General features: G+C 40.4%; 5 protein-coding genes across 9 annotated transcripts; all 5 read right to left on the minus strand.

Moving 5' to 3' along the window:
• Positions 1-2,542, minus strand: LOC102716532 (membrane steroid-binding protein 2-like). The gene is made up of 3 exons (XM_006661862.3): positions 2,305-2,542; positions 1,913-2,195; positions 1-809 (listed from the first exon to the last, which is right to left on the minus strand). Exons 1-3 carry the CDS (start codon positions 2,483-2,485, stop codon positions 467-469), a joined length of 807 nt encoding a protein of 268 aa, XP_006661925.1. The 5' UTR covers positions 2,486-2,542; the 3' UTR covers positions 1-466.
• A 1,817-nt stretch (positions 2,543-4,359) lies between these two features.
• Positions 4,360-6,808, minus strand: LOC102716811 (membrane steroid-binding protein 1). Its single transcript, XM_015842016.2, has 2 exons — positions 6,395-6,808; positions 4,360-4,974 (listed from the first exon to the last, which is right to left on the minus strand). Exons 1-2 carry the CDS (start codon positions 6,700-6,702, stop codon positions 4,587-4,589), a joined length of 696 nt encoding a protein of 231 aa, XP_015697502.2. The 5' UTR covers positions 6,703-6,808; the 3' UTR covers positions 4,360-4,586.
• A 1,493-nt stretch (positions 6,809-8,301) lies between these two features.
• Positions 8,302-12,627, minus strand: LOC102717096 (F-box/LRR-repeat protein At3g48880). Of its 2 annotated transcripts, XM_006661863.3 has the most exons (3): positions 12,448-12,627; positions 10,051-10,419; positions 8,302-9,129 (listed from the first exon to the last, which is right to left on the minus strand). In XM_006661863.3, exons 2-3 carry the CDS (start codon positions 10,404-10,406, stop codon positions 8,520-8,522), a joined length of 966 nt encoding a protein of 321 aa, XP_006661926.1. In that variant the 5' UTR covers positions 10,407-10,419; positions 12,448-12,627; the 3' UTR covers positions 8,302-8,519. The 2 variants fall into 2 exon arrangements, with proteins under 2 accessions (XP_006661926.1, XP_040384375.1); XM_040528441.1 differs by lacking the exon at positions 12,448-12,627 and having other exon boundaries at positions 10,051-10,631.
• Positions 12,628-17,834: 5,207 nt separating this feature from the next.
• LOC102717374 (LIM domain-containing protein PLIM2b-like) lies at positions 17,835-20,873 on the minus strand. 3 transcript variants are annotated; one of them, XM_015841929.2, is made up of 6 exons: positions 20,691-20,873; positions 19,520-19,696; positions 19,301-19,400; positions 19,177-19,199; positions 18,864-18,953; positions 17,835-18,529 (listed from the first exon to the last, which is right to left on the minus strand). In XM_015841929.2, the coding sequence occupies exons 2-6, from the start codon at positions 19,652-19,654 to the stop codon at positions 18,227-18,229; spliced, it is 651 nt and encodes a 216-aa protein (XP_015697415.1). In that variant the 5' UTR covers positions 19,655-19,696; positions 20,691-20,873; the 3' UTR covers positions 17,835-18,226. The 3 variants fall into 3 exon arrangements, with proteins under 3 accessions (XP_015697415.1, XP_015697414.1, XP_006661927.1); XM_015841928.2 differs by lacking the exon at positions 20,691-20,873 and adding an exon at positions 19,849-20,190; XM_006661864.3 differs by lacking the exon at positions 20,691-20,873 and having other exon boundaries at positions 19,520-19,855.
• Positions 20,874-20,935: 62 nt separating this feature from the next.
• LOC102708373 (folylpolyglutamate synthase-like) lies at positions 20,936-26,244 on the minus strand. 2 transcript variants are annotated; one of them, XM_040528114.1, is made up of 16 exons: positions 25,879-26,244; positions 25,637-25,764; positions 25,482-25,547; positions 24,779-24,888; positions 24,546-24,606; positions 24,346-24,429; positions 23,863-23,919; positions 23,451-23,511; positions 23,316-23,362; positions 23,106-23,183; positions 22,826-22,990; positions 22,513-22,755; positions 22,304-22,382; positions 21,973-22,128; positions 21,736-21,845; positions 20,936-21,292 (listed from the first exon to the last, which is right to left on the minus strand). In XM_040528114.1, exons 1-16 carry the CDS (start codon positions 26,168-26,170, stop codon positions 21,233-21,235), a joined length of 1,797 nt encoding a protein of 598 aa, XP_040384048.1. In that variant the 5' UTR covers positions 26,171-26,244; the 3' UTR covers positions 20,936-21,232. The 2 variants fall into 2 exon arrangements, with proteins under 2 accessions (XP_040384048.1, XP_015697413.1); XM_015841927.2 differs by lacking the exon at positions 25,879-26,244 and having other exon boundaries at positions 23,866-23,919; positions 25,637-25,724.
• Between the last annotated feature and the right edge of the window lie 1,225 nt (positions 26,245-27,469).

A 27,469-nucleotide genomic window follows, 5' to 3' on the forward strand; every position in this document is an offset into this window, starting at 1 on the left:
TTTTTTGTCGATTGTTTCTTTGCTGACCAATGTTTTAATGTGTTCTTAAAGCTCATATGAATAGAATATATGAGCTTCTAGATCTCAAGCCAAGGTGTGTTATACAAGAAAACATCTATATCATGTTCATGGAATGGATTGTTCGATGCCAGCTAGGTAAGAAGCTAATGTGCCTAGCATTACTACAAACTATTGCAGTGGATTTTCTACTATACCCTTCTACCTTCTTCATATAGCATGTGGAGAACAAATAAAAAAAGGGAATTATTGACGAACAGGGCAGCCAACTAATTACATGGCATTATCGAAATCACATTCTAGAGACTTGACAAAAGGAAACCGGCAGCTGTATAGTGTTGTAATTTACACGCCGGAAACATCATTCTGCAAGTGCCTGCCTCGAATTCTTGATGCCAGAAGTTATAACCGCTAGGATGCATTCAGTCTTGAACTCCTTCTGAAGCCTTCATGAATCATAGCCATCGGCTTCCATTTCTTCCTCATATTGTAATTGATTAGACATCTTAGCAGTGAGGATGCTGTCTTCACCATCGGTAGCTACCTCCTCTATTGCATCCGAGACGCTATCGCCACCCTGTTCTACGGGCACCTTCTTCTTTATGGTTCCAACCTTCACATACTTGCTGCTAAACTTGTACTCCCAGTCCTGAAGTGCTCCGAGTTCAAGTGGGCTAAGGCCAGATATATCATCGGTCAGATCCTGTGGCTCGAAGGACATCTTCGCCAACGCCCTACTCGCATCCTTACCAGCAAACAACGCATATGGTCCACCAGGTCCATAGAACATTCTGCACAGAGAAAATCATTTAGTACAATGTTATGTGCAGTAAACAGGATATACAATTATACAGAACATGTTATGTTCAGTAAGCACAATGTGAGATAAAAGAGAGGATGACCGAAACTTTGAACTTCGAAAGATAACAGGATGACCTCAAAGTGTGAATAACTGGATATGGATTTTGTAACCGTAAACAAGAAAAACCTAATATTGGAAGGAAACATAATAATATATAGGTTCATGATTTGGAGAAAACGTAAGCATATGCGTAAATCTCATACTACAAGCAAACCTCATGAGGAATCCGATGCAGCTTATAAATAGTACATTTTTTTATCATATGAATTGCTATACTCACAAATGTACAATACTTCCACATGCATGACTCCCACCTGAGTAGTTAAGTTTAGGGTTCTAGACTTCTACCGAGGCATTTGTTACTGCATGCTATAGCTCACAAAATCAGACAGGCGTATTGAACAGTGAATACTGATGACCTATAAGAACAAAAGCTACAGATTTTAGTCCAATGCAAGTTGTGGCAAGCTGAACAACGATTATCTAAACAAACAAAATCAGATAACAAGTGCACATTGATAACAGCATATGAAGTTATTAACAACGTATTTGTCATAGGAACATGCATTTTTTTAAGTAATCCTAATTGCTGTACATGTAGAAATTATCACACACCGCTATAAGAACAAACCAGCAAGTTCCCCACAAGCACAAACAAAAAACATGACAGCCCCAATTCACCCAACATACTTACTAAGATCTTATTTCCATGTCAAGGTCTGAAAGACACGAATATCAGACATCTGCCTGGATTAGCATTCAGTAATTGAACCCAATTTGATTCTACTAGCCAGTTAACCTTGTATCCAACAATACAAACATCATCATACTTGTCAAATAGATGAATTGCACTTCACTTTGATTATGTTTGAAAGAACATTTCGATAGTTGAATTCAGTCATTAGTGATAAATTTGAATAACCTATCACGATTCAGCTTTGGTTTAAAAAACTAAAAACCTAAAGCAGCAGAGTAGCCGAAAAGCTCTGGGGATGAGGTTTACAGAAATTATTAGGGGTTAACGAAAGCGACCTGCCCTGGGAGACATCGTAGATCTGCCCGTTGATCGCCATGAGCAGCGGCTTCTCGGGGTCAGACCCATCGTACTGCCGCAGCTCCTCCGCCGTGATCTCCCCCACCTGCACCGGCTCCGGAGCCGGCGGGACCACCTCCCCGGGCTCCTCCAGACGCCTCGCCGGCGGAGGCGGCGGCGCGAAGAGGCTGGACCCCACCTTGTACACCAACGCCGCGCCGGCCACGGCCGCGATCACCGCCACCGGCGACGCACTCTTCGCCGCCGCCCACAGCTCCGCCACTGCAAAAAAACCACACCGGACACCATCAGATTCCCAGCCAAAACTCCCACGCGTCGATCCTTAATCACGACAGGTTCCAGCACGCAACGAGAAGGGAACACCTCTCACCCTTCCTCGAGATCCCGCCGCTTACGGGCCCAGCGCTGCACCGCACGACGCCGCCGCCGCCGGGGCCACGCCGGCCAGGGAGGTGGACGGAGGACGCCGCGCGCCGCCGCCGCACGGCCGGCGCCGCGACGACGACAGCGACGGCTGGGCGAGCGCAAGGCGCAGCTAAGCAAGTCGCCATCGAGAGGAACGCACACTCAACCGAGCGAACTGACCACAAAACTGGAACCAAATCACTCGCAGTTGGTCAAACTAATCTTAAATCCGACCAAAATTTTAGCCCGATTTCTCAGTCAATCATCCAAATTGTATCCAAACTTTTAATAATTTAATTATAATTCCTCATTCAATCATCCAAAATAAAATTCAAACTCATAAAATTTAAGCTTAAGATTTGGTAGGGTGAGCCGAGCCGAGGCAGAAGTGCAAAGCTAGGGCGACGAGTGGGGCCCAGTAGCGATCTACTGTGGTGGGTCCAATATTAAACTGATAAGAGCAACCAAATAGCTCATCTAAGAGCATCCCCAATAGCTAATCTATTCCGTACTCTATTCTAAAAATAGAGGATAAAGACTATAAATTAAGCTCCAACAAAACGGCTATCCTATTACCTATTTTTAGATGTCATCCATATTAGAAGAGAGAACTTTCATATTTAGATTATCTCTCTTTATTCTCCAAAAAGATATAGAGGATGTCATATATGGATTGATATAATGGAGTACAAAGAGATATGAAGCATAAAACTAATTTAGATGATCATCCAAATGAAGATATGGATGACCAAATTTAGATGGGCTGTTGGGATGCTCTAAATTTGGTCATCCATATCCTAATATGAAGTTTCTCTCTTCTAAATTTTGATGACCGTTTTGTTAGAGCTCTCGGGATAGAGGATAAGATAAATGAACTGTCGGGAATGCTCTAATAACAAATACTACACTTGATCATAGCCAAAAGGCCATCTTAGCTAAAAGGCCGAGAAAAGTATGCTTTGCAAAAGCCGATCAGGTCACATTATGGGTTTGTTTGGGGGAGTTTTAGATTTTAAGAGCCAGCTGAAGTTATGAAGTTATGGGCCGTTTAGGATAGCTTTTGATAGAGTTAGATTTTAGAAAAGCAGTATGAAGAGCTCCCCAACAGATCCTATACGGCGCCTCGGCCTCCACTCGTCGGCGGCTGGGCGAGGTGATACTAAACAATTCTGTAGCATATTCCGTTCGGCCCAGAAAACACAAGCCAATATGCACTGTGCAGTTTTCGAAAGTATTTTCAGATTATGTTCTAAAAATTTTGCTCTTTCTAGATTACGATTACGATACTGACAGAAGAAAATTACAATCGATGGGAGAAAAATAGTGGAGTACTATATTTTATGGTGATCTCTAAATGGAGAACAGGTTCAAATTAATGCAAAATATGGGTCTCAACGCTTTTGAATTGACCGACAAAGAGGGGGTACTGCAGCCCGTTTGTTTAGAATTCAGCAGTACGGGATTCTAAATTCTACCATCGTGCATGGAACGTTGGCCAATAATTTGGAAGGCAACATCACACGTGTTTATGTGTTTGACAAAATACGGTATCAGCTTTCCACGTGATTAAGCCCCTGAACACGTGCCTGACATTTTGACTAAGCGAGACTCATCGTTTGGCTCACGACCAAATAATATTTTGGTGATAAAAATTTTATATATGTGTTATTTGTGCTTTAAAAGAACATGCCAGAAAGTAAACTATGTGTGGAAAAATCATAAAATCAACTTTAAACTTAAGTTTTATGGCTTATTCAGTTTATATTTTAAAATAATCTTTGGAGGAATCGAACTATTTCATATTAAAATCTTGTAAAAATCTTCTATTCCAAATGATGCCTTTTTAAATTCTTGTAGCAGCCTATATGCTGAAAGGAAAACGACGAGTAGTCAACCTTTGCAAGGCAGGCATCACATCAGTAGAAAGTAAAAACTGATTCAGTTATGTACTTATGTGATCATGCTTATGGGCTGTGTTGCCGCGCAAAGCATGATTCACCTGCAAATATGCGAAAGAGCAAAACTTTAAAAGGTTCTTTGAAAGGCAGCTATATTATTATTCACCCATAGTTACTAACAGAGACTTTAACAAAAGGGGCATAAAACCCCAGATGTCTAATACTCCACAGTAACGGCTAAAAGTGACTAACAGCAAGAACCAGCACCTCCATGTCCTATGGTGCTAGCACAGATTGCACATCCAATTACACAAATTATTGCTGCATTGAGTGTCACTGGAGTAGTGTTCTAGCTTTCTTTGGCGACTTCATCAGGAGCAGGAGCAGCAGCAGCAGCAACCTCCTCCTTTTCTTTTACCTCCTCGGAGCTCACCTCCCTTGGCTTCACTTCTGTTGCTGGAGCCTTATCTGGCTCGGCTGCAGCGGCGTTTTCAGTCGTTTCTGGTGAAGTGTTTGTGTTACCATCCTCAGCAGGGGCAGTTTTCTTGATGGTACCAACCTTCACGTACTTGCCCATGAACTTGTACTCCCAGTCCTGCAACGCGTCGAGTTCAAAGGGGCCAAGACCAGAGATGTCGCTCGTCAAATCCTGGGGCTCGAAGGACATCTTGGCGAGCGCTCTGCTCGCATCTTTGCCAGCGAATAGCGCATAAGGTCCACCAGGTCCATAGAACATTCTGCGTATGGCCGTAAAAATTGTGAGTGGAAATTAGAAACATAGTTACAAATTATTAAACATCCTCTTTTAAAACAGAATGTTATGTACTATGGGAGGCAGAATTGCGACAAATTACTAAAACAAATAAGCACGCATATCCTGAGTACTTCAACATGAATATATTAAGTAGACATCATGTAGAGCAACCCCTCACCTAAAAGACCACAGCTATGCATGTGTTTTGAATGGGAAACAGTGGAGCGAAGAAATAATTGTCATTGGGAAAGGACGAGCAATAATGCAAGTTAAAGCTTCCAATTGCAATAGATCCAAGATCTCGAAAATTAATATTATCATCTACCCACAAATATAGGTGCTCCACCAACAACTGCATATTGCATAGCAAAGGATAAAGAGAACCCATGTTGCATTATTGAACTTAAATATATATAAAAGAAAAGTAAGATCAGTAAACAACTATATAATTCTTTCAGACTTCTAATTGCAGAGTACCTGCTACCTGGCATTTCTAAAAGGGCATTCCTTTTCAACTCCCCATTTAGACAGATCATTAACATATTAACAGGAATGACTAACTATCAAGCATTTGTAAATGAGAAGTCATGAAGTAACACTATCAAACATTAGGCAATTAGTGTTAGGAGCTTGTGTTATGTTCAAAGACCTAAGCACAAAAAGTCATCACTTGCTGCTTGGTCCGAAATCTTGGCAAACCCAAAATAGCAATTAGGAGCCTGTGTTATGTTCAAAGACCTAGCACAAAAAGTCATCACTTGCTGCTTGGTCCGAAATCTTGGTGAACCCAAAATTCAATTCTAACTAGATTGCTTTCATCACCAAAGACGAATACTTCATGGCTTGACATTCTCTGCATGAGGTTTTGTCCTTCTATATATTTCTCCCAGTTTGTATTTAATTTCCGTCACCTCCTAACAGTACTGCCATTGATTTTTTAAGTTCTTCCAGATTATTAACAGTCAACCCCGCGAGTATCAAGAGGGCTTGGGCTAGATATCATTCCCCAAAATAATCTCTAGTTCTCAACTGAATCATCCCACCATTGTAAAAAATTCCGAACACACACCTAATCTGCCATCCAACAAGCCGCCCCAATCCAGCAGCTAAAATCCGCTGAATCGTAGAGAATACCAGCTAACTGATGCTAGCTATACACAACTAAGGAGAAAAATTACAGACATGATTAGAAACTACATGACTCACAAAAAACCCAAAATTTTATCATCCGGAGCACTGCAGAATCAAGAAGGGTAGGTAGGTACTATAGTTACATCTACCATAGTGTTTTTTCTTTTAAAAAAAAGGTAAAAAGTCATCTTTTGGGCAGAGTCGATTGCTCAATTACACAGTAGATCGTAAAGGAGAGGGGCGAAAGGGTTTCGTGGGCGCGAGGAACGGACCTGCTCTGCGTGACGTCATAGATCTGGCCCTTGATGGCCATGAGGAGGGGCTTCTTGGGATCGGACCCGTTGTACTGCCGGAGCTCCTCCTCGGAGACCTCCCCGAGCTGCACGGGCGGCGGGAGCGGCTCCGCCTCGGGCTCGTCCCGCGGCCGCGGCGGGGGCGGCGGCGGCGCCGCGAAGATCCCCGACACGACGTGGTACAGCGCCGCCGCCACCGCCACGGCGGTGAAGAACGCCGGCGGCGACAGCCCCGTGTACGCCACGATCGCCTGCTTCAGCGTCTCCCACATCTCTGCCACCGCCATCTCCGCCGCCGACGAACCTAAGCTCTCCTCCCGAGCCGAGCTGGGGCTTTGCGGATGAGGGGTACTCCGGTCTTTTCCGCCGGTCTCGAGCTCGAGGCGAGAGAAGAGGAGACGAGAGCGAGGCGAGAAAATATCTCCCGCTTTATATCTAGAACGCCGCGAGGCGCGGGGGAGCGGGAGGGGTGCCGACTGACTTGTGGGGCCCGGGCGCCCGGGGCCCGCATGTCAGTGAGGGCGGAAGTATCGAGGCAGCTGTTCGATTGGTCTACGAGTCCGGGGTCCACGTGTAATTGGGACTCAGGTGTGGTATTGTTGAGGGGTAGTGTTGTAAATATTTTTGGAATTGTTGGGCGATGAGATGTGCTTTTTCTAGTTTTCTTATCCTTGCCTGTATAATTGCTTGGAATTTGCTGTAATACGTGTATGGGATGTGTTCCCGACATGGACATTTACGATGCAATTGTTCGACGGTGTTTATAGAATTAAAATAATATGTCAAGTAAATGCATAAGATGTGATTTCTAGGCAAAATTGAATATATAATAAGAGATTAGTAATATTAAATTAAATATAAATTAGTAGTATTTGTGCTATATTAGTGGTGTTTAGTACTCATTTTTCTATGACAAAAATATGGAAATCACGACAATCTTGTATTATGATTGCCTTAGCTATTATTGCAGAGGACGATCGTTTGACTTTTTATGCATAAAAATAAAAGATGATGAAAAAATCTTAAAATTAACTTAAAAGGTATAGAAATATGTGTACTTAGCGATCTAAAAGATAAAAAAATATCAAAATTAACTTAAAACTTTACATGTTGACCTATAAAGATATTTAGAAGCAAAAAGACGAGTGTGACGGTGTTCTATATGTACTACTATCACGTATATTGCCGCGTATGTAAATTCTTTTTAGAATAATAGAAGTATTTACTTCCGGTCTCTAATTGGATACTCCAATTCCGTTGGTCGATATGTCTCTTATTTTCTCCCCAGCTGCAGTATTGGTTGTTTGGCGACTAAACAACAGCCATGTGTTTTGTGTTTTATCGAGTGCTATCAATAATATAGAATACTTTTTCCCCAGAGAGAGACAGAATCTTTTAAGAGATTGGCTAGCAACGTGCAGATAGACTTTTGCACATAATAGTGACTTGTTCCAAGAATCAAGACTAATATCATCTCAATTATGTATGCTATCACAGGGATAATCAATCATTTGTCCTAAATAAAGGCACAAACAACTCCGTTGACTCGCCAAAGACAATAAGTAAAAGCGAGAAGAGAGACATGCTGACTGCTAATGCAGATTCCGTGGAACAAAATAACACGAGGTGAAAAAAAAAAGAAAAAAAGAAACCGAAGACCCCGAAACAATTCAGTGCCAGTTTGCATCACCCCTCTTTCACGCAAATTATCTCAAAAGAAGATCACTCTGGATAGAAAAAATTTAAAAAAATCGGACAATCTGCCCAAAATATCAAACCCATCTCACAAAAGCAATATGATGAGTCGATGTCAAATACTACTCCACTGCGACATCATTTTTAAGCAGCAAAAGCATACGGTCCAGGATTTACATTCTAGTCATCATGGAGATGATAAGCGCCATTCTTCAAACAAGACAGAGACGAACTATTCATGCATTTACAACATCTAACCACACCACCACCATGCATGCACATTATTGTTACCATTATTATGATTATTACTCTAGGTTACAGCTTCTCGGTGCTTGCTATGATTTATGAAAATGTCTGGTCAAACAACTTCCTAATGAGGAGGTAGGCTTAATTTCCTGATCATTAACATCTAATCCACCGCTGTCAATGCCTCGCACTCTGCATCGAACAGCCTCCCATAGTCCTGCAGATCAAGTGAGCTCACCTCATCCCGGCGCCAAAACCAGTCCTCGTACCTGTACCACCGCATGATACCTTCGTCCACCATCATCCGCTGGCAGGCAAGGCATGATCTGCTCTGGCAGTGGTGGAACTCCCGCAAGCGGGAAGCTTTCTCAAGGGTTTTGTCATCCAGCTCATGGATCACTTGCCTCCGACCGGTGGTCACGATCTCAAACAGCAGGCAGTGCGAAATGTTCAGAACCTCAAGATTTGCCATGTTATCCAGTAACCATAGCAAGGCACTCATGGTCACTTTTGAGCAGCGCAGGCTTAAGACTTTCAGCTTTGGAAGGTGGGTGGCAATCGCCGATGCAAAGAGGTCGTCGAATGAGCCCATGACCTTGAGTTCTGCAAAGTTCTTGCAGCTCCTCGCTATCTCTTCCATGATGTACGGCGGATGGCCAATGGTAGGCATTGTCAGGGACTCCAGCTCTTCCCACCTTTGAATAGCCTGGCAAATTCCGAATCTGGTAATCCGGTTCCATGCTGGCATAACCAATCGTTTTAGGTGAGGAGATCTGTTAAGTAACCACACAGGAATTCAGAAACATTCACTAATCCTTCTTCAAATGCAAAATGAATGATATGCATCACAAAATGTGGAAAGATATAGTATTTAATCTAGCACAAAATTTTATAAAACTCTAAGGTTATGATCCAAGTTGCACGAAACCATTTGGATTTTGGCACGTATCACATGACCCTAGGTATTATGGTTTTAAAGTTTCACAAAACCACACTATTAACCAATTTGATTTACTACTGTATACTACCCTATGAAAATTTTAAAAATGTTTAACATGGATGGCTGCAACATTTAAATGATATATAAAAAAACTTATAAATTTGAGATGTGATTGCAGAACCCATAAGTATGGTAGATTGTCAAAATTGCCAACAGTGTGGTTTTGTGAAACTTCAAGTCCATTATACCTTGGGCTATGTGCCTCGTGCCAAAACCCCTATAGTTTTGTGCAACTTGGAGTATAGAATAATACATAGTGTTACGTGGAATTTATGGGGTCATCATTTTGCTTTTTCAAGGAAAAAGTCAAATAGCATATTTGCAAACAAAAAATAAATTTTGAATAAAACTACTATACGCGTTCTTAGTGATGTAAAAGCAAATGCGAAAAAATAAACTACGATGAAAAAACCCCAAAATCAACTCCAAATTTAGGGTCGAAAATTCAAATTGACTTATAAGCATAAACATAAACGAAAATATGAGAGTGTTACTCTTTAATCTATTTACCACTCTACAGCCCATCTAGCCTATGACTATGGTATCATTGTACAGGAAAAATGAGTTGTAAGTTAACTGACAACTGGAAATTAAATTATCCTAGTATAGGGTTCACATAGTATACATACATATGTAGGAATACAGTAACAGAACGCTCATAAAGCATGAGAAGAGAGGCTAGCCAAGTAATTACCTCTCTGAGATGTAATGTAGGTGTTCATCCTTCATGTACAGATTGTAATGAAATATCATGCAACTAACAGTTCCACAGCTTATTGACATAGCCACCCGTAATATTCTTGCAAGCCTCTTGTCAGACCTATCATCAACCCAAATATATGGAGATGCCCTTGTCTGAATATAATTGGATTTCAGCAAACCAAAGTCAAGAGTGCTCCAAATAAGTGGATCTGAACAGGCCAAACGCCACAAACGACAAACTTGAGATACGGGTGACAGCTCAACTAAGTTCAACTCCTTGAATATCTTCACAAGGACATCAGTGTCCATGTCCTCCCATCTTTTTCCCATTGATTTATTCTCCCCCATTATTTGCAAAGTCCTGAAAATTGAAGAGGTGAACATCAGCTATTGAAAGTCAACTTTCTAGAAAGATTGCTGCCATTCACAAGGTAGTAATGTCGACATAAATGTGTCCAGCTATTTGAATGCCCATTAACATATATAAACAAGACACAGTGAATGAGAGGATCTCATGATTGTTGATGCAATATGATAATTCACAAACACAAGCACAACAGTATGATAGGTCACACTATATCTTCAAGTCCTTTTAAAATCTACATTATAAGAATATAAAATGAACACAATTTTTCTGTGCAATAGTCCAAAAATATAAAAGTTAAAGAAAGATATACCAAATCAGGTACTTCCAAGAATCATCATCCTGAGTTTCTAATAGTGATGTTTAAGCATTTCTGTGAACCAAACGAATCCCCAGACTACTACCACAACCATGTCAGCAAGGCATGAAGCTACTAGCACAGCCAGTATATCAACAAAAACATTATAAAAAAAATTGGATACCTAGGAGCTAGATATTAATAGTATTAATAATAAGTGACATGTATCATTCCATCCCGTCACTTTAAACAGGGCTGAATGGTGAGTGCACCGAAACACGGACACCCCTGAGAACTGAACTATGCACAGTTGTCTCAACACAAGCATCATACTCGCAGCATAATCAAATCGATCAGATAACTGAAAAGATCAGCAACCAAGGCTCCAGCTAAGTTCTAAATAAGAAGGTCAATCTAAGAGATGGTATCAAGCACAGTTTTCCATTAAAGACAGGAACAATAACAGTAATAATACATAGTAAAGTTGTATTTTATGCTATCATGTGGGAAAAGGGAAATATTGTAGGTTGAACCTAACAACAATACAGTAATTCCAGATTATCCTCCAGTGTCATAAATAAAATGTCGAGATGTTTTGTTCATGGTCAGTGAAGCTTTCACTTAGATATAACATAATTTGATACAACTCTTGCATCTGCAGTTAGGCTTCTGTCCAAACTCATCCATCTATTTCATTAATTCCACACTAAAGTTGCCAGCATATATGAATCCAAAAGAAAATCAAGACTGATTCTCCATCCACCCAAACATATTAAACCAAAAATCTTGCCATGCACTAGAGCGACATGTCTTCCTAAATACTCAAACCATCCAAGTGCTAGTATGCTATCGATCTAAATGAAGTCATAACAAGTTGACTTCACAGAGAGCAGTCAACAAGAGAACCCAAGAGTTTAAACAAAGAAACAGGAAATGTGCAAGTAACTCAGGTTAGCAAACGACAGTCTGAGGATCCTTGATTGAATAACAATTGTGACAGTGCGAGATCAAGGTCGCGTGCAAAAATTTAAGGGTTCCCTACTAAACCAAGGGTATAGATGAAGATGATGCAGTCTAAGCAGGGAATTTTCTCATCGACTTATAACCTGATGGAACCACAGCAGGGAAAATACGCAGCAGTCCATCCACAGGAATAGGAGACAATTACTAGGTTAGAAGTAAATTATAATGAATCATCAGTGATCTACATAATCAGCAAACCAGGATAGCTTAAGGCTAGAACTAAATCGAACGAGAGCACAAAGGTTCAACAAATTCAGTCTCCTCGATAATCCCTCCCACAAAGGCAGGAAACAACATCACTAAATCCCTAGCCAATAATTCTCCCCGAGCAAAGCACGACCCAAGGAGAGATCCTACAACACGAACGGAGCACCGCCCACGAATCCCACGAGCGCCTGAGCCGAACCCACACGGCGAATCCCCAAGAGAAGCATGAATCTCGAACAATTCCGCCACCTCCCCCCCGAGTCCCAAGTCCCAACCACCCACCGACACGCACGCGCGCGCGCGGAACATCCACACGCCTAATCGCCTACGAACTTCCTCACGCGGCCGCGGGCGTCGAATTCGCGGCAAATCCAGCGGCACAACCAACCCCACCCAAAACAACCAAGGTCTCCACCCGAATTCCCCCCCCCCCCCCTCCCCTACCCCATCCCTACTCCGCCGCAGCAGCATGTCGAAGGGACGGAGGGGAGCATTACCCGGGGAGCGGATCTCCGCCACGAGGAAGGAGGGGAGCTAACCCTGCAGCCGCGGCTCCCAGACAGCTTCGGGACCTCCCCGTTGGCGGCCCCCGCTCGGACGCGGGCGACGAGGAGAGGAGACGGAGACGGCGGAGGAAGGAGGAGAGGGCGGGGTGCGGGGTATTGGACGGCGGGGGTTAGAAAAGGTGCGGTTTTTCGCGACTTTTTTTTTCCTTGAAATTGCTACGTACTATTCAACTGTCCGACTTGCCTATCATCGGCTGCAGCGACACTTATTTGATCTTCCCCGTTTAATCAATTGTCGCAGACGTATACAGAATAAATAATTTAATATTTTTATCTAATCAATGGTCGTAGTGTTTTAGTTATAGGCAGATAAAATAATTGGATCCTGATTGTTTCCTTTTTTTCTTTTTTTTCTTTTATTTTTTTCTCCGTCGCGGTGGAATTTTTCTTTGCGCAGCGGAGTGAGCGGGGAGATCTGGGCCGTTGGTTGGGGTGGTGAGGCGGCCGAGGGGACGAGATCGACGGTTTCGAGGAGGGTACTGTTGCTTGTGCGGTTGTGCCACTGTCGCTGTTCGTCATTAGTGGTTTGACATGGGTTTACTCAAGAATTTTTTTCGAATGCGCACGTGTGTATATAGTGTATAGGTCACATTTATATAGATGATAATGTGAAATATATATAAACTATATATCTATATATATATATATATTAAATATTAATGAATGAATCTGAGCTAGACTAAAAAAATATTCTGATACGAAACGGATAGAGTAATATATACTAAAGTTGTCTAATTTGTTTTTAGTTTTGGGTTGTTTCTATGTTATGGTTCAGTTTGTCACTGTGTGTTTCCTCCTATTCATGTCATGGTAAACCTATTCTTTGCCCAAGTCAACAGTTAAACATTAGTGAAGAGTTACTTATGTCTAGTGATTTTTTTCCCTAAAATTTGACCAACTCTAAATTGGTTTACCAGATTTCGAAAAGAAAAATCTTATGCACTGCCTTGAAACTTACTGCATCCGTTTAAGACTAAGGCCTTATTTAGTTCCCAAAAAGTTTCTCTAAAAACATTATATCGAATCTTTAGACATCTAAATAAAGCATTAAATATAGATGTACCAAAAAACTAATTGTACAGTTATGTAAGAAATTGCGACACGATTTTTTAAGACTAATTAATGCATGATTAGTCATAAGTGCTACAGTAACCAACATGTGCTAATGATAGATTAATTAGACCCAAAAGATTCGTCTCACGGTTTCTAGGCAGAATCTGAAATTTGTTTTGTAATTAAACTACGTTTAATACTTCGTCATATTTTCTCTATTCTACATTATAAAGTTTTCTATCCTTATCTCCTTTCTCTTCAGGGTTCCTATAGAAAGAATCTCAGACGGCTTTCATTAGATTATACTTTCTTGCCCGTGTGGAACATGTGTGAGCATGATTATTTCCCAACAAGTGATCCGACTGGAAGAAGTGTTATATGAGGACTTCGAGATCAAATAGATAAGATCCACACGTGTACTAATGAATCACATATACACAAAACATATATATGGATGAATTTGGACAAATAAAAAGTTATATAATATAAAGCCGAGGGAGTATTTTAGAACGGAGAGAATATCTGCAGTTAACAGATATTACGAGGACATAATAGAATTTCTTTTGTTCCGTTCCTAAGTTTACCCGTTCAAACATCAATGACAGCGACAACGACAAGAAACAAATTCTCTCTCGGCAACGATCAAACCTCGCACGTGTCCGTAAAGAGGACGAGAGCGTCACGCTCTTTTCCAGCCTAATGTATTCTCAGCCTCAGACGTGCAGAGGAGAGAAATTTCGTCAGAAACAAGGTGCCAACAACAGCAAAAGCAAACAAGGAAACGGAAAAAAATAACTTTAAACTACCTTACCTTAGGCCGCGTTCGGCCCCGCGACGAGTTAAGTCTCTCTCGTCTTTTACTTACACACTTTCGAACTACTAAACTGTATATTTTTTAAAAAAATTATAGAAAAAATTGCTTAAAAAATCATATTAGTCTATTTTATATTTTTAATAATTAATAATTAATTAATTATATACTAATCTATTACTACGTTTTCCGTATCGGTTAGGTTAACTTACCTCCTTTCTCCGCCAAAAGTCCGCCGAACGTGGCCTTAGTCCTAAAAACAACTTCATTTTTAACTTCCCTAATTTATTCTAAAAAGACTTTATTTTATAGACGATTATTATATGAAAGTAAAGTAAAATAAAGAAAATACATTGGATTTTAAAAAAGTAAAGCACAAATGTATTGAGATTTAAAAAATGTAAAGGGTATTTTAATCTATGTGATTTTGCATTGATTTGTATATGTCATGGGCTAAAAATAGTTTTCTTTAGAATAGAGGGATTGATATATTTAAAAAATAAAGGGTCTCATATTTTTGCTTATGTTTATATTTATGAGCTAAATTTAAATGTTTAATCTTAAATTTAGATTTGATTTTGAAATTTTCTCATTATAGTTTATTCTTGGCTTCTATTTTTATACACTAAGAATATATATAATTATTAATAAATTATTTTTTATTTATAAATATCTTTTTTCCTGAAAATCGAAATGTTAACGCTGAAAGAAGACAAACTTCCACTGGTGAATCCACTGATCCATTTTTTAAAAAAAGAAAAAGAAGAAAAATAAGATACTATCTCTCTGTCCCATAATAACTTTATTTTTCGTTTTACCGTGCCGAACGTTTGATCGTTCATCTTATTTGAAAAATTTGTAGAAAAACATAAAAAATTAGTCACGCATAGAGTTCTATTCATGTTTTATCATTGAGCAAAAATAAAAATGCTAATTGCAAAAAAAATTTAAATAAAATAAAAAGTTAAAACATTGTATTTAAAAACTGAAAATGATCTAATTAGTAATCCACTATTTTTTTTCTGGTGCTGAGCTGAGCGAGGCTGACCGCGAGTCAAATCCAGCACGTCTAAACTCTGAACTCGCAGCTGGGCGGAACGTGGGAGCTTCGCTGTTGCAGGCGCAGCTTCTGTCACTAGGGTGACGTCACTGGCTTCGTCCCACTAGGACGTCAGCGCCGTCGCCGTTGCCGTCACCACGGCGAGGTGTGCTTCTCGTCGGACCCGCCTCCCTCTGCCTGCCTGCCTGCTGGCCGCCGGGGCGAGCGGCTTTTGCGTGGTGATAGGTTAATTTGCGTGCGTATTTTTTTTCTCTTTTTCTTTTTTTTTGTGTGTGTGGCCTAGGGTGGATTAGGATTAGAGTTAGATTGGGATTAGGACTAGACCCGTGTTCTGTGTGGTGGTTGTTAACCGGCGCGAAAATCACGGTGATATCATTAATTATTAGCTATAAAATATTAGAAAAATAAATTAATTTAAAATTTTAAAACAATTTTTCTATAAAACTTTTTTTAAAAAAAATACTATGATTAGCCGTTTGCGAAAAAACGAGGGGAACCAACGGGGCCTAGGTGAGGTGAGGTGGGTGGGGCGTTATGTTCGCTGCAACCCTCATTGAAAACAGTGATGGGCAGGGAAGCAGGGTGATTTGGATGATTTGATACAACTATTCTTTTAAAAGTAAAATTGCACTTGGAGTCATATTTTATTAAAGTTTCATCTTGATATTTTTAGAGTGTACTTTTTAGGTCGGTCACATTATCTAAAGTGCAACGTTTTCTAATGATCCAAAGTAAAATTTTGGTAATGCAATTTATTTTATGTGTGTGTGGAGGATGAACTGGTGTAATAGTAGTAGTAGCAGGCCACTGCGATGACTTTGGTCAGGTCAATGGAAGTAGCTGAGGACAATTTGCTGCAGTAAAGGTAGTTCTGCCGGGTGGAAAGTAGTAGTCTTTGTGCTTAGGACAGATCAGAAGGCTCCATGAAAAAGAAACTAGGTGACTCGTGATTATCAATCGGGTTATCTGTGCCACGTTTTTTAAATTGTGATTTTTCTACATATTTTCTTCGAGATGTTTTTAGATTTATATAACTAATATCTATAAGCAATTATCTATAATCCGCTTTATCATCTATGAAGAACCGACCCATATATATATGCATTTGATTCAAGTTTAAAAGGAAAACCATGCAATTCAGTATGCAAATACGATATATTTTAACAGACGTTTTCTTTTTGGTAGATATTTAACCATTCATCTTATAAAAAACTTATGCAATTGTTATTTATGTTGATGTAATTGAATATAGTATTAAATGTACTTTAATTAAAACCTAGATTGTCATATATTTGTATTGATTTTTTAAAATAAAATAAATGGTTAAACATATGTTAAAAAGTTAGCTATGTTATCTGAATACGAAGGGAGTGCATACCATCACGTGCCATGCATGGATGTACGCATGATTGCATCCTCTTAAGACACGTTCAACAAAAGAAGTCCAGTAATAATGTAGTTTAGACTGGTCGTCCAGTAACAAATTCGTAAATAAACCTCACAGAATTGACGCTGATGAGCATCCGCTAAAGTCCACTAACCGGTCGGTCTTCGACGACAACACCTTGCAGCCCTGTTTAGTTCCTAATTTTTTTTTCAAAAACATCTCATCGAATCTTTAAATACCTAAATAAAGCATTAAATATACATAAACATTAAAACTAATTACACGGTTATATAGGAAATCATGAGATGAATATTTTGAGTATAATTAGTACATAATTAGTCATAAGTGTTACAGTAACCAACACGTGCTAATGATGGATTAATTAGACTAAAAAATTCATCTCACGATTTCCAGACGAAATCTAAAATTTATTTTGTAATTAGACTACATTTAATACTTTAAATGTGTGACCGTACACGTTGATAAGACCTCTCTCCCAAAATTTTTTTCTAACTAAACCCAGCGTCGCAGCCATAGTTTTGCCGGTGCGGTTCTGCCTTTTTGGAGAGATTCTTCAACAGCTGGACCAAATGATGTTGCGACATGACACCGCACCAGAAAAGCAGGAAGGAATGTTTGAACCTCTGATTGATCGCCTGTCCATCCATTGGAATTTCGAGACATGGGGATGGATGATTCGGCCAATGGACAGGAAAAAGGGAACGAGAATCTGTTGCCAGCTTGATGCTTCCTCTTTCTGTTCTGTTCCTTCCTTGGAACCAAAGCCTTTACAACTACAAATGTCCATGAGATCCCAGAAGAGATGGCTGCCACTGAATTAGTCCCCCTTTGAAACACGGGAACTGTAAAACATTAGCAGGGATGTATATGCAAAAATAGAGGGTTTACATGAATATTTGGATAGATTGCAGATTGGATGAGATAGAGTTTCAAAGAAAATTTTCAAGAGGTTTGACATAATCCACACGTATTAAGGCATCAGTAACGAATTTTATATGATTTGGGAAGTTTCCATCATTTGTTTAAACTGTTAAGGGCCAAATAAAAAATTTCCTATAGGTTTGGAATCCTACACTATTCCTTCACAAATTGTTTGTTTTGAATCAGGCCTCAGGATATTATCATCTCACAACTCACCGCAAATCAGAATTCTGCTCTCAGAATTCACATGGTATCCCCTTTCTTTTGAGAATTCTGCTCTCATTAATGAGATAACAGCACAGATAGAGACTCCAGGATTGCAGGAGCCAAGACAATAAAAAAAAATGTAAGAACCAGAGACAAGTGTCTTTAGCAGATCAAAACAATCTGGCAGCAATATATACATGGGAACATGTATATACATTCCTCTGTGCGTGCGCAACGTGGTGGATTCTGCTTATGAGTGCTCCTGGTCCTCTACAGCTTCCGCGACTTGCTCCGGTGACGCCTCTTCCTTGGATGCCTCCTCCGTCTCTGGATGTTCCTTTGCAGGCTCTAAGGCCTCGGATGCGCAGGTGTTCTTGGCGGAGGCCGGCTTCAGCAGGTTGTCGTAGCTACCAGTCTTCTTGAACAGCTGCCAGAAGTGGTTCTGGCAGTAGAGAATCCCGTTGTGCGCAGCGTAGGAGGCGTTGGTGAGGAGGCAGCCACCATGGGCGCACTTGAAGCAGGTCTTGTGGTAAGGCTCACCCTCCAAGGTCATCTGCAAGGGGAGTTGGAAACTTGGAATGATGGGGACTCACATAAAGCATCAGACACATTTGGAAAGAAAGACAAGAAGAACCTCCAAAAGAAATGCAGGAACAGATGCATAATTATCTTGTCAAAAGACTAATCATGAAATTTTGATCAAAGTTCGTCAACCAATGGAGGGAATAATAAGGACGGGGGCGGATAGCCGGATACTAGCAAATAGTTGAGAGAGGAGCATCCCACTCACTGTCCTACTTTACTGATAGGTAATTTCCGATTGCTTTTGTCACCAGACACATACAGTAAACAGAGATAGTATGATGGTTGGAAAAGGAAGTTTGTACCTTCTCCAATGGGTACACAGTCTTCTTGCAGGCAGTACACTTGTCCTGGGTTCCACAGAACAAAGAGGACAGCTTGTTGGGAACCTTAGGCTGTTTTGTCACACAAAAGCAAATCGTATGAGTTGCAATGCATGGCAAATTTAAACTGCATGACGTTGCTGATCGTCCTTCATGATAGGCGCCACGAGCCCATGATTCTTTTTAGAGGTACCAATGCCTTTTTTTTTCCCCTTTTTGCTTCATGATAAAAGTACGAATTCTGGTCCAATGGAAGTTTAAAGAACAATTAGAAAGATAATGAGATATGCGATACCTGTTCACTGTTTGCCTTTGCACCTGAACAACAGGACAAAGCAGTATAGCAATAAGATTCTTCTTGTGCTTTCATGAAAAGATAACAGGAAAAAGGGCGATGCAGATCAAACATTAAAACTTACCTGAGGGGAAGTTCTTGTTGAAGGTACCTGTAACCTTAAATAGTTGCTCAAAATGGGTCTTGCAATAAAGAACCCCATCCATGGACGAATAGTTGCACATCTGGAAATAGCACAATTCAACATCAACTCATGATCGCATGTAATTTTTTAACATCATGAAGAAGCATAAGAAACTGATGCTTCACATCATGGAGTGCAGACACAAAGAAGAGTGCATACCGAAAGTGTGCCTTTGCAGTGGCTGCATTTGAAGCAAGACTTGTGGTAGGGAATGCTGTCCGCTGTAAGGAGATCAATGAAATGAACGGTCTTGTCACAAGCATTGCACTTGTCCAGTGTACCAGAGAACGTCATCCTGGTATTCCCAGTGGGGGTGCCTAGCAATATGTCGCTTTGCTGCTAACAAGAATTGTCAGGCAAAACCGTTCTGATAGAATCAAAATAATGTCTTTGGCTCTCAATCTGCAACTGAATAGGTGCAGATGAAAGCCAAAGGGACGGTGTGCGGAAGAAGTTGATGGAAGACTTTAAAATGCAATTCCAGAAACCTGATTTGGAGAGGAAGCTGGGGGAGAAATAGATGAGGCTTCGGTCTAACTCCAACATCAAGCAAGGAAAGGTCACAGAGGTGAGTGCAATGCTAACTTTGGAGACTACTCGTCTCATGGTTACAATTTGTGGTTATTCTCCTATGTAAAGTGTTTGACTATATTTAGGGTGCCATAATAGCTAGTGACTAACAATAGCCCAGGACAGTGCAAACGAGGAAATTAAGTACCATTGTTATCTGTCGGTCATTTTTTTTTCTCTCTAGTCTCATTTGAGAAAGAAATTGACCAAACTAATCTTAGTACACCCAGAAGAACACAAACAACAAAAAATGTATAATCATTTGCACATATGATAAAATTAAATAGTATCCCCACCATTCCAAAATATAAGTATTTTTAGGTTGTTTAGCAAATACTAAAAGGTTAAGGGAAAATATTCTTTGGTCACCTCAGTGGTCAAAAAATTATGAATTTGGAATTGCTTAGATTCCCCTCCCAAGCACCTAATTAGCTGAAAATGTATGGATTCCTATGCATTGGAATCAGTGCCCTAGAATGCTTCTACTGTGGTACAAATTTTGAATTCCAGAAATGCTTATTTTGGAACAAAGGGAGTATATACTTCATCGCAAAATAGTAAATGTTAAGAACATGCCATTGGCCTTTTAGAGATGTGACCTTGCACAAACTTGTTCTTCACAAACAAAGATGGCAAATAAGCTTACATCAGAATAAAAGGCACAAGAACAAAAATAGCTCATGGTATGGTACTACCTGACAGTTTTCAAAGTAATTATTGTATATGACCTGGAATAACAGGGGGGAGATGTATGTTTCACCTGAAGAATCTTCCTTTTTGCCCAGGGCCACAGGCAAGACGCAAGCAAATTACTTTTGATCTGGCTTCAGCCCCAAAATACATTCTGAAAAAGACAGCAACCATATCAGTCTGCTTTTTCCTAAAAGAACAATAACATGTATGTGCAGGAAAATGCTAACAATGGAAATATACCAGCCTCAGTTTCTATCTTCCAACTGGGGATATAAATGCATAAGCTATTATTATCTTGCTCCATGTAAATTAAAAAAATGGGTAGTAATATCATATAATCCAATGTTTGTACATTCCACAATTGGGTGGCACTCTTCTAAACAACAATAGACTACAAGGTACAGACTGCCTGCAAAGGCAGAAACACGAAAATTGGAAAATACAACAATTTTTCAGTTGGTTAGTATCTGAATCAATATGCCTTTCAATTCTTCCAATTTCCAATCAGGTAGTTTCACTTTGTATCCCAATCATAAAGGGTTTCAGGGGCCAGCTTATGCTGCCGCAAGCAGCTATTTCAATCTGAACTATGCATCACTCTGGATGAAGTTAATTCTTGAGCAATCTCAATACATCACCAACAAGATGCAGGGAGCCAGTAACTAAGACCTGGTTAAAGTGTACAAATGCAAATGTATCAGCATCAATTTTGAAAGTAGCTGCTGCCTGCTGGAAACAAAAGGCAACAAAAGGCAACAGGGATAGTACAATTAAATTAACATAAAATAAACACATGCACGTAAATAGTTAATAGGTATTCCAGATCATGGAAAAGCAGAACCAAAGGGGAAAAAAACTGTCCATTCACTTGCAGTTGCGTGCACGTGAACACATCGAAAGGATGGAAGAATATAGGAGACAAGAATGGTGATGAAGTAAATGATCAATGGTGGTCACTACATAATTACATATATATGCACTAAGCTGACAATGAATTATATGATGTCACTGACTATGGTACAGTAGCTAGGTATGGTTGGATGATAATCTACGGTCATACATGATACAAATGATTTGGGAGAACAAAGCTGAAGGTATAGTAGAGTTTTCACCTGAAATGAAGTAGATTGGTTTTGTTGAGCAGTTTCCCTTAGCCACTTGATTGCCAATGGAAGAGATTCAAAAACTGAACTAGCTGTACTAGGGTTTGCACCATTCGAACCTGCAGTGTTCCAGTTTTTAAGTTCATATATGGTCCTCAACCCAATGAACTTACTTTGTTTCAATAAGAAAACACAAGCTGACAATAAAAGGACACTCATAATTATTGCAATTCAGTTTAGAGCAACCTTTATTGCTATGAAGAAGGCCTTCCCACACTCTTTGAAGTGATAGCTGCCATGACAGATCAATTTGCACACGCTCTGAAGGTGGGGATGCATGAGAACCAAGCTTGTTGTATTGAGATTGATTTGGCACAAATAAGGCATGATCAAACTGGAGTCCTGAGAAAATGATTGCAAGTCATTAGAGAAGAGCAAAAAAGCATTCATACAACTCACAATAGATATGTAATGATCTTGGATAGCGAGAAAAGGTTAACTGTGCTAGCAGTTCACCTACTCTCCTAAAATTACTGGCAGTTAAACCATGCAGGGGAAATAAATTTGATTATAATACCATTTTGAGCGCATGTAGCTAAAAGACATGGAAGCAATCTCTGAGGATCTCTTACAGACATGCAATTGAACAGGAGAATCTGCAAGGGTCACAGACAGAGTGCTGTAAGAAAGAAAGAAAGAAAGAAAGAAAGAAAGAAAGAACAATGATATGAACATAAAAAAACAGAGAGAAAAAGAAAGCCCTCACTAGCTCACTGCAAGGCATACCTTCCTAGAATTGCTGCCAAAATGTGGCTGGTCCAAAGAGCCTGGTTGTTCTCCGTCCTTTTTTGTAACACAGGAAAACCACCTCGCACAAATTTCCATACTTTCTGGGCTATGTGCTCCATCCAAATAGAAAATTAGGGAACTGCTGTCTTTCGAGAGCATTTCAGGATCTGGAACAATCTGTGCTCGGCCTTGTAAACAAGCACTTGACAGCCCTTTGATGAATTGATCTGGCAATGTGATCTGCATTACTTGTTAGGATGACTATTCAACCTAACTTTCTTTACATGCCAGTTTGGAGTAGAGTACTTACAGAATGTTTCGCATGTAATATGTTGAAATGCCCCTGCCTTTGAAGCCAGGTATTAACCAATGCAACTGCAAGACCCGCATTCATGTATTGGTGTTCACCATGTAGCCCAAGAGGTTGATCACCTAACTGATGTGGATCCAAAGGCTGGACTACTTGGAGGGGAACCTTTAAAGAATTTAAGTTGCTTATATCAATGGAAAAAAAACTTTTCATGGATACATTACAGAGTATAAGGCATGGTGGAAACCCCAAAAGAAACAATGAAGCACAGGATACATACACCCAATTCAGAAGCTCTGTGCTTCAGTACAGACATTGCCTCTTCTGGTTGTGGAACTGTATATGCTGGAACTCCTTTCTGCATTTAGAAAGGGACTCAGCAACAGACAAATTTAGCTGTGGAAGTAGTTAACTGAAGGAAATCAGAGCAAAAAAACATGTTACACTCTTATTTACTTAATAAACAGTGGAAAAGTAAATAGCACAAAACCTTTAATATTCCGGCCTTCTCCCCAGCAATTTCTCCGAGTGTATTTCCTGTTCATGGTCCAAAATGAACGCGTATAGCGTGAAGCGAGTTTTTATTGATGAGAGAGGTATTTCTTCCTTCAGTTTCATAACTAACCAAGAATCTCCATGTGATCATATCCAAGGGAAGATATTCCACAAACTACAGGTGCTTTGACCTGCAAAATGTGTCATACTCTTCAGGTTTTGTTCATGCTAAGATATTAACAGCAATCTCGGTGGGCCATAATGGAACAAAACAAACATGTGTTTGACACAAAATCCAAACAAATTTGCACGTTTTACAGCTAAATCTAGATGGCAAGATAAACACTCTATAGTACTAAATACGACGTATATGCTCTATCTCCCATTCAACTTTGCTGTGGACTCTGCAATTATCAGCATTCGCACTAAAAGGTCAATATGAGAAGACAATCTTTAGTTTTGGTTGGCAATTATGTCGTGTAAATACATGATACTACAATTCATTATTTGACTGTAAAACAATGAGAAAAGATGTCGTGTACCACGTTTGTTGCATCATATCTCCCTCCCAAACCAACCTCAAGGACAGCTACATCCACCTGCTTAAACCAGAAAACAAAAAAAATAGTTGCTAAATAAAATTCTAGTAAAGTTGTTGGTGCAATTGTCAAATTCAACAAGTGCAGAATGCTCGTGTACCTAAAGATGATAATGCTTGTCAATAAACTTATCAGACAAGCAATCATTTCACAGTCCAATTTACTAATCGTGTGAAGTGCAGATAGTTGAAGTGAAGGGTGGTGAAAATATCATAGAACTAGCAGCCATTTAGATTGAATAAAGATCTGGCATAATATGAGCATATGACTTTTCTTTGAGAAACAATTCAGTTCAGTTTAGGTTGGGACAATGTCCATGAATATCCATTCTTTTGATGGTTGGTGTTGATGAAATCTTCAAAACTCATATAACTAGATTTACTACAAGATCAAAAAAGCTAGACAGCAGAAAGTATTGAATGTTACCTTCTCATCAGAAAATATCTTGAACGCTAGCAGCGCAAGGAACCTAAAATAGGCTGGCATTGGAATATCACCACCAGTACTATCCTGTAAAGCACAACAGATTAACTACAGTGAGTGTTTCAAAACTTATATAAAGAAACAATGCAGATTCAACAGTATTCCATAGTCAGTACATGCAACAGAATATGATGAATCCTTACTTTCAGTTTGTTCCAGCACCACCAGAAATATCTTACAAACTTTTCTTCCGAAATGTCCAACCTATGAACTCACAAGAGAAGAAATTAAGTGAGCACAAGAGTGCATAGTCATAGCAATAATCAAATAAGTTATCAATAAAAGTATAAATCCCATACAATCTAATCATAAAAAGCTAAAGATACAAAAAAAAATGAACAAATAAAGATTGTAGTGTGGCAGATTGAAAGAATACCCATCAAGCCGAAATCTCTCACGAACATTCATCAAGTGTGGCGAAGTGAATAACCCAGTGCGGAAACCACAAGATCGAAGGATTGACTCAGCAAATGTGCAGGTTGAACCCTAAGCGATACCATGATAACAGATATTTCAGTGCTCTTAATGAAACTTTTCTTGAAACCTATTGAAATACAATTCTCTTTAGCACACTATGCAGTATCTATAAAATCCATCTAAAGGGTATCCTTAATATCCAATTGTTTACATCTATCAGGCATCATTACACTCAGTGACAATCAATACAAACAACTAGCAAACAAAAACACGTAAACCAAAATAGACAGCACTGAACTTAGTAATCAAGGAATCCTCATTTCCCAGGCAGGGAGAGCTCCATCAAGTATGCAAGTTTCTAGAGAAAAAGTGCAATCCAAGCTCATAATAATCCCACTTGATGCGCTGACGATTTGGAAATCCCTGGTGGGCTGGGCCTGAAAGACAAGTGTAGGCGGATTTCCACATCCTCGTCTTTATTTAAGACACAACCCTTCTCTTTCTCGGTCAAATGACTTGCGAAACCTAGTGCGCTTGTTTTGCTATAACTAATACTGTGCATGTTTGCCAATAAATATGTAATGTTACTGAAACTGCACAATGTAAATCAGTTGAAATCAGTCTAACACAACAATGTGAATCCATCCAGCGACGGTACTCACCTTCCCTTTTGTCCCCGCGACGTGAACCACCTTCAACTTCGCGATCGGCTCCTCCAGCTCCAATATCTAACAAGGCAATCAAATCCCAATCATAAACCACCATTAAACCAATAACCAACCGAAAACCCACCGCTCCCACACGAGCACGCGCGCACCTGCAGGTACTTGGCCATGAGCTCCCACTGGTCGCCACGGTTGCCGGTGTCCGCCCGCACCCTCTGCGTGATCAGCGACGAGAGGCACCCCAGCACCTCCTCGTACTCCGCCGACCCGGCCGCGACTCCTGCACCACACCTCCACACCCGAATCAATCCCCTCCTCCGCCTCCGCCTCCCCCTCCCCCACACCCATAACCCAGGTGCGTGGCAGAAGCTCGCGTCGCTGCGCTATTACGTACCTGGCTGCGCGACGCCGGCCATGGCGGCACGGGGGGTGAGGAGCTGGAACGGGTGGCGCGGCGGCGGCGGCGGCGGGCGGAGGGGAGGGTGGAGGCCGGGGCTGAGCGCGAGCGGGTGGGGAGGGGCTCCGCCACCGCCGCGGTGGTGGTGGTGGTGGTGGTGGTGGTGGTGCTGGAGGAGGATGCTGCCGCGGCGGAGGTGCGCGGCGAGGCGCCGGGGCAGCATGGCGACGTCGGCGAAGGAGGAGGAGGAGGGGGCGTGTCGTGGGCTCGCGCCGCCGCCCGCGCGCATCGTTTTCGTTTGCCGAATCGTGTGATCCGCGTGGTTCCGTTTATCGTGGGGTGGGCCGAAACCGCTCCAAGCTATTGTCGTTGATAATCGTGATAACTATGTGAACGTTATATGAATTTAAATTTAAAACTTTGAACAAAATCATAACGGTTTTGAAAGGAATATCGCACAGTAGGGCTAGATAATCACATGGTTTGTAGCAATTATCGTCCTAATTTCAGTAAAACCGATAATTGTGATATTTAAGACAACCGTGGTGGTTCTTTAATATCGGAAATCGTGGTTTTGTAACAAAACCATACTATCTATTGCGATTATCGTAATATACGTGATGATTATCGCGATATATCTCTATGATTTTTTTGGATTTTTATTCCAAAACATTTTCAAACCTTTTGAATTATCATAATATTTATTAATTCAAACCGATTTACCAATTCAAACTATGGTTTACCGTTATCGTGTCACCGTGATAAATCTAGTGATTATCGTGATGTCACAAATCTGACTGATCAGTGATCATTGATCCATTGCGTCTCCTCGCATTTATTTGTTTCGTTAAGATGGTGTGGTATACGGCGAGAAATTTAACAAAATGCCACTCCATACGAGTGACTTTAACAAGATGTCATCATCTACCGAGTACTTATAAAAATACCACTCTCCATCTCAGATTATTAACAAATTGACACTCTTAGGTATTCAAAGGGTATTCTTTTTTTTTCATCCAAAATGATTTGTGAAAGACCGAAATACCCCTGCTCAATATAAACCCATGCACCCCCTTTCCAGGCACCGATTTCTACTCTGTCCAGCCACGAGGTGACGAGAGCCACCACGCCCAGCAAAAAAAAAAAAAATCCTCTCCTTTGTCCGGTCTGTCCAGGATAGCAGCACCCAGCAAAAAATGTAATCTCATGCAGCAGCATGCATTGAACTGATTTGCAAACACTAAAACAAAATCCTAGGCAGCACTCATCATGTAATAAATCATATAATAAATATCAACTTCATCTCAACTAACAAATACATCACATAATATTGCCTGGAAAGGGGCTGCATGGGTTTATATTGAGCATGAGCATTTAGGTCTTTTTACAAATCATTTTGGATGAAAAAAAAAAGAATACCCTTCAAATACCCCAGAGTGGCATTTTGTTAACAATGTAAGATGAAGAGTGGTATTTTTATAAGTACTCGGTAGAGGGTGGTATTTTGTTAAAGCCACTCGTATGGAGTGTCATTTTGTTAAATTTTTCGGTATACGGCAAGGAGGGAGACTATAGATTGAATCCTTAT

The sequence above is a fragment of the Oryza brachyantha genome, chromosome 10, assembly GCF_000231095.2.
Source record: "Oryza brachyantha chromosome 10, ObraRS2, whole genome shotgun sequence".
In the NCBI taxonomy this organism is placed as follows: Eukaryota; Viridiplantae; Streptophyta; class Magnoliopsida; order Poales; family Poaceae; genus Oryza; species Oryza brachyantha.

Coding starts and splice junctions, on each gene's coding strand:
- LOC102716532 (XM_006661862.3), bottom strand. CDS start 2,485: ATGGCGACTTGCTTAGCTGCGCCTTGCGCTCGCCCAGCCGTCGCTGTC. Junction 2,196..2,304: donor CGGCGGGATCTCGAGGAAGG/GTGAGAGGTGTT, acceptor GTTTTTTTGCAG/TGGCGGAGCTGTGGGCGGCG. Junction 810..1,912: donor TACGATGTCTCCCAGGGCAG/GTCGCTTTCGTT, acceptor TTCTCTGTGCAG/AATGTTCTATGGACCTGGTG.
- LOC102716811 (XM_015842016.2), bottom strand. CDS start 6,702: ATGGCGGTGGCAGAGATGTGGGAGACGCTGAAGCAGGCGATCGTGGCG. Junction 4,975..6,394: donor TATGACGTCACGCAGAGCAG/GTCCGTTCCTCG, acceptor GGCCATACGCAG/AATGTTCTATGGACCTGGTG.
- LOC102717096 (XM_040528441.1), bottom strand. CDS start 10,442: ATGTTCACCTCTTCAATTTTCAGGACTTTGCAAATAATGGGGGAGAAT. Junction 9,130..10,050: donor CTACATTACATCTCAGAGAG/GTAATTACTTGG, acceptor GTTACTTAACAG/ATCTCCTCACCTAAAACGAT.
- LOC102717374 (XM_015841929.2), bottom strand. CDS start 19,654: ATGACGTTCTCTGGTACACTGGACAAGTGCAATGCTTGTGACAAGACC. Junction 19,200..19,300: donor CAACAAGAACTTCCCCTCAG/GTAAGTTTTAAT, acceptor CCTGTTGTTCAG/GTGCAAAGGCAAACAGTGAA. Junction 18,530..18,863: donor CTGTGTACCCATTGGAGAAG/GTACAAACTTCC, acceptor CTCCCCTTGCAG/ATGACCTTGGAGGGTGAGCC.
- LOC102708373 (XM_040528114.1), bottom strand. CDS start 26,170: ATGCGCGCGGGCGGCGGCGCGAGCCCACGACACGCCCCCTCCTCCTCC. Junction 25,765..25,878: donor GGCCGGCGTCGCGCAGCCAG/GTACGTAATAGC, acceptor GGTGTGGTGCAG/GAGTCGCGGCCGGGTCGGCG. Junction 23,920..24,345: donor AGATATTTTCTGATGAGAAG/GTAACATTCAAT, acceptor TGGTTTAAGCAG/GTGGATGTAGCTGTCCTTGA.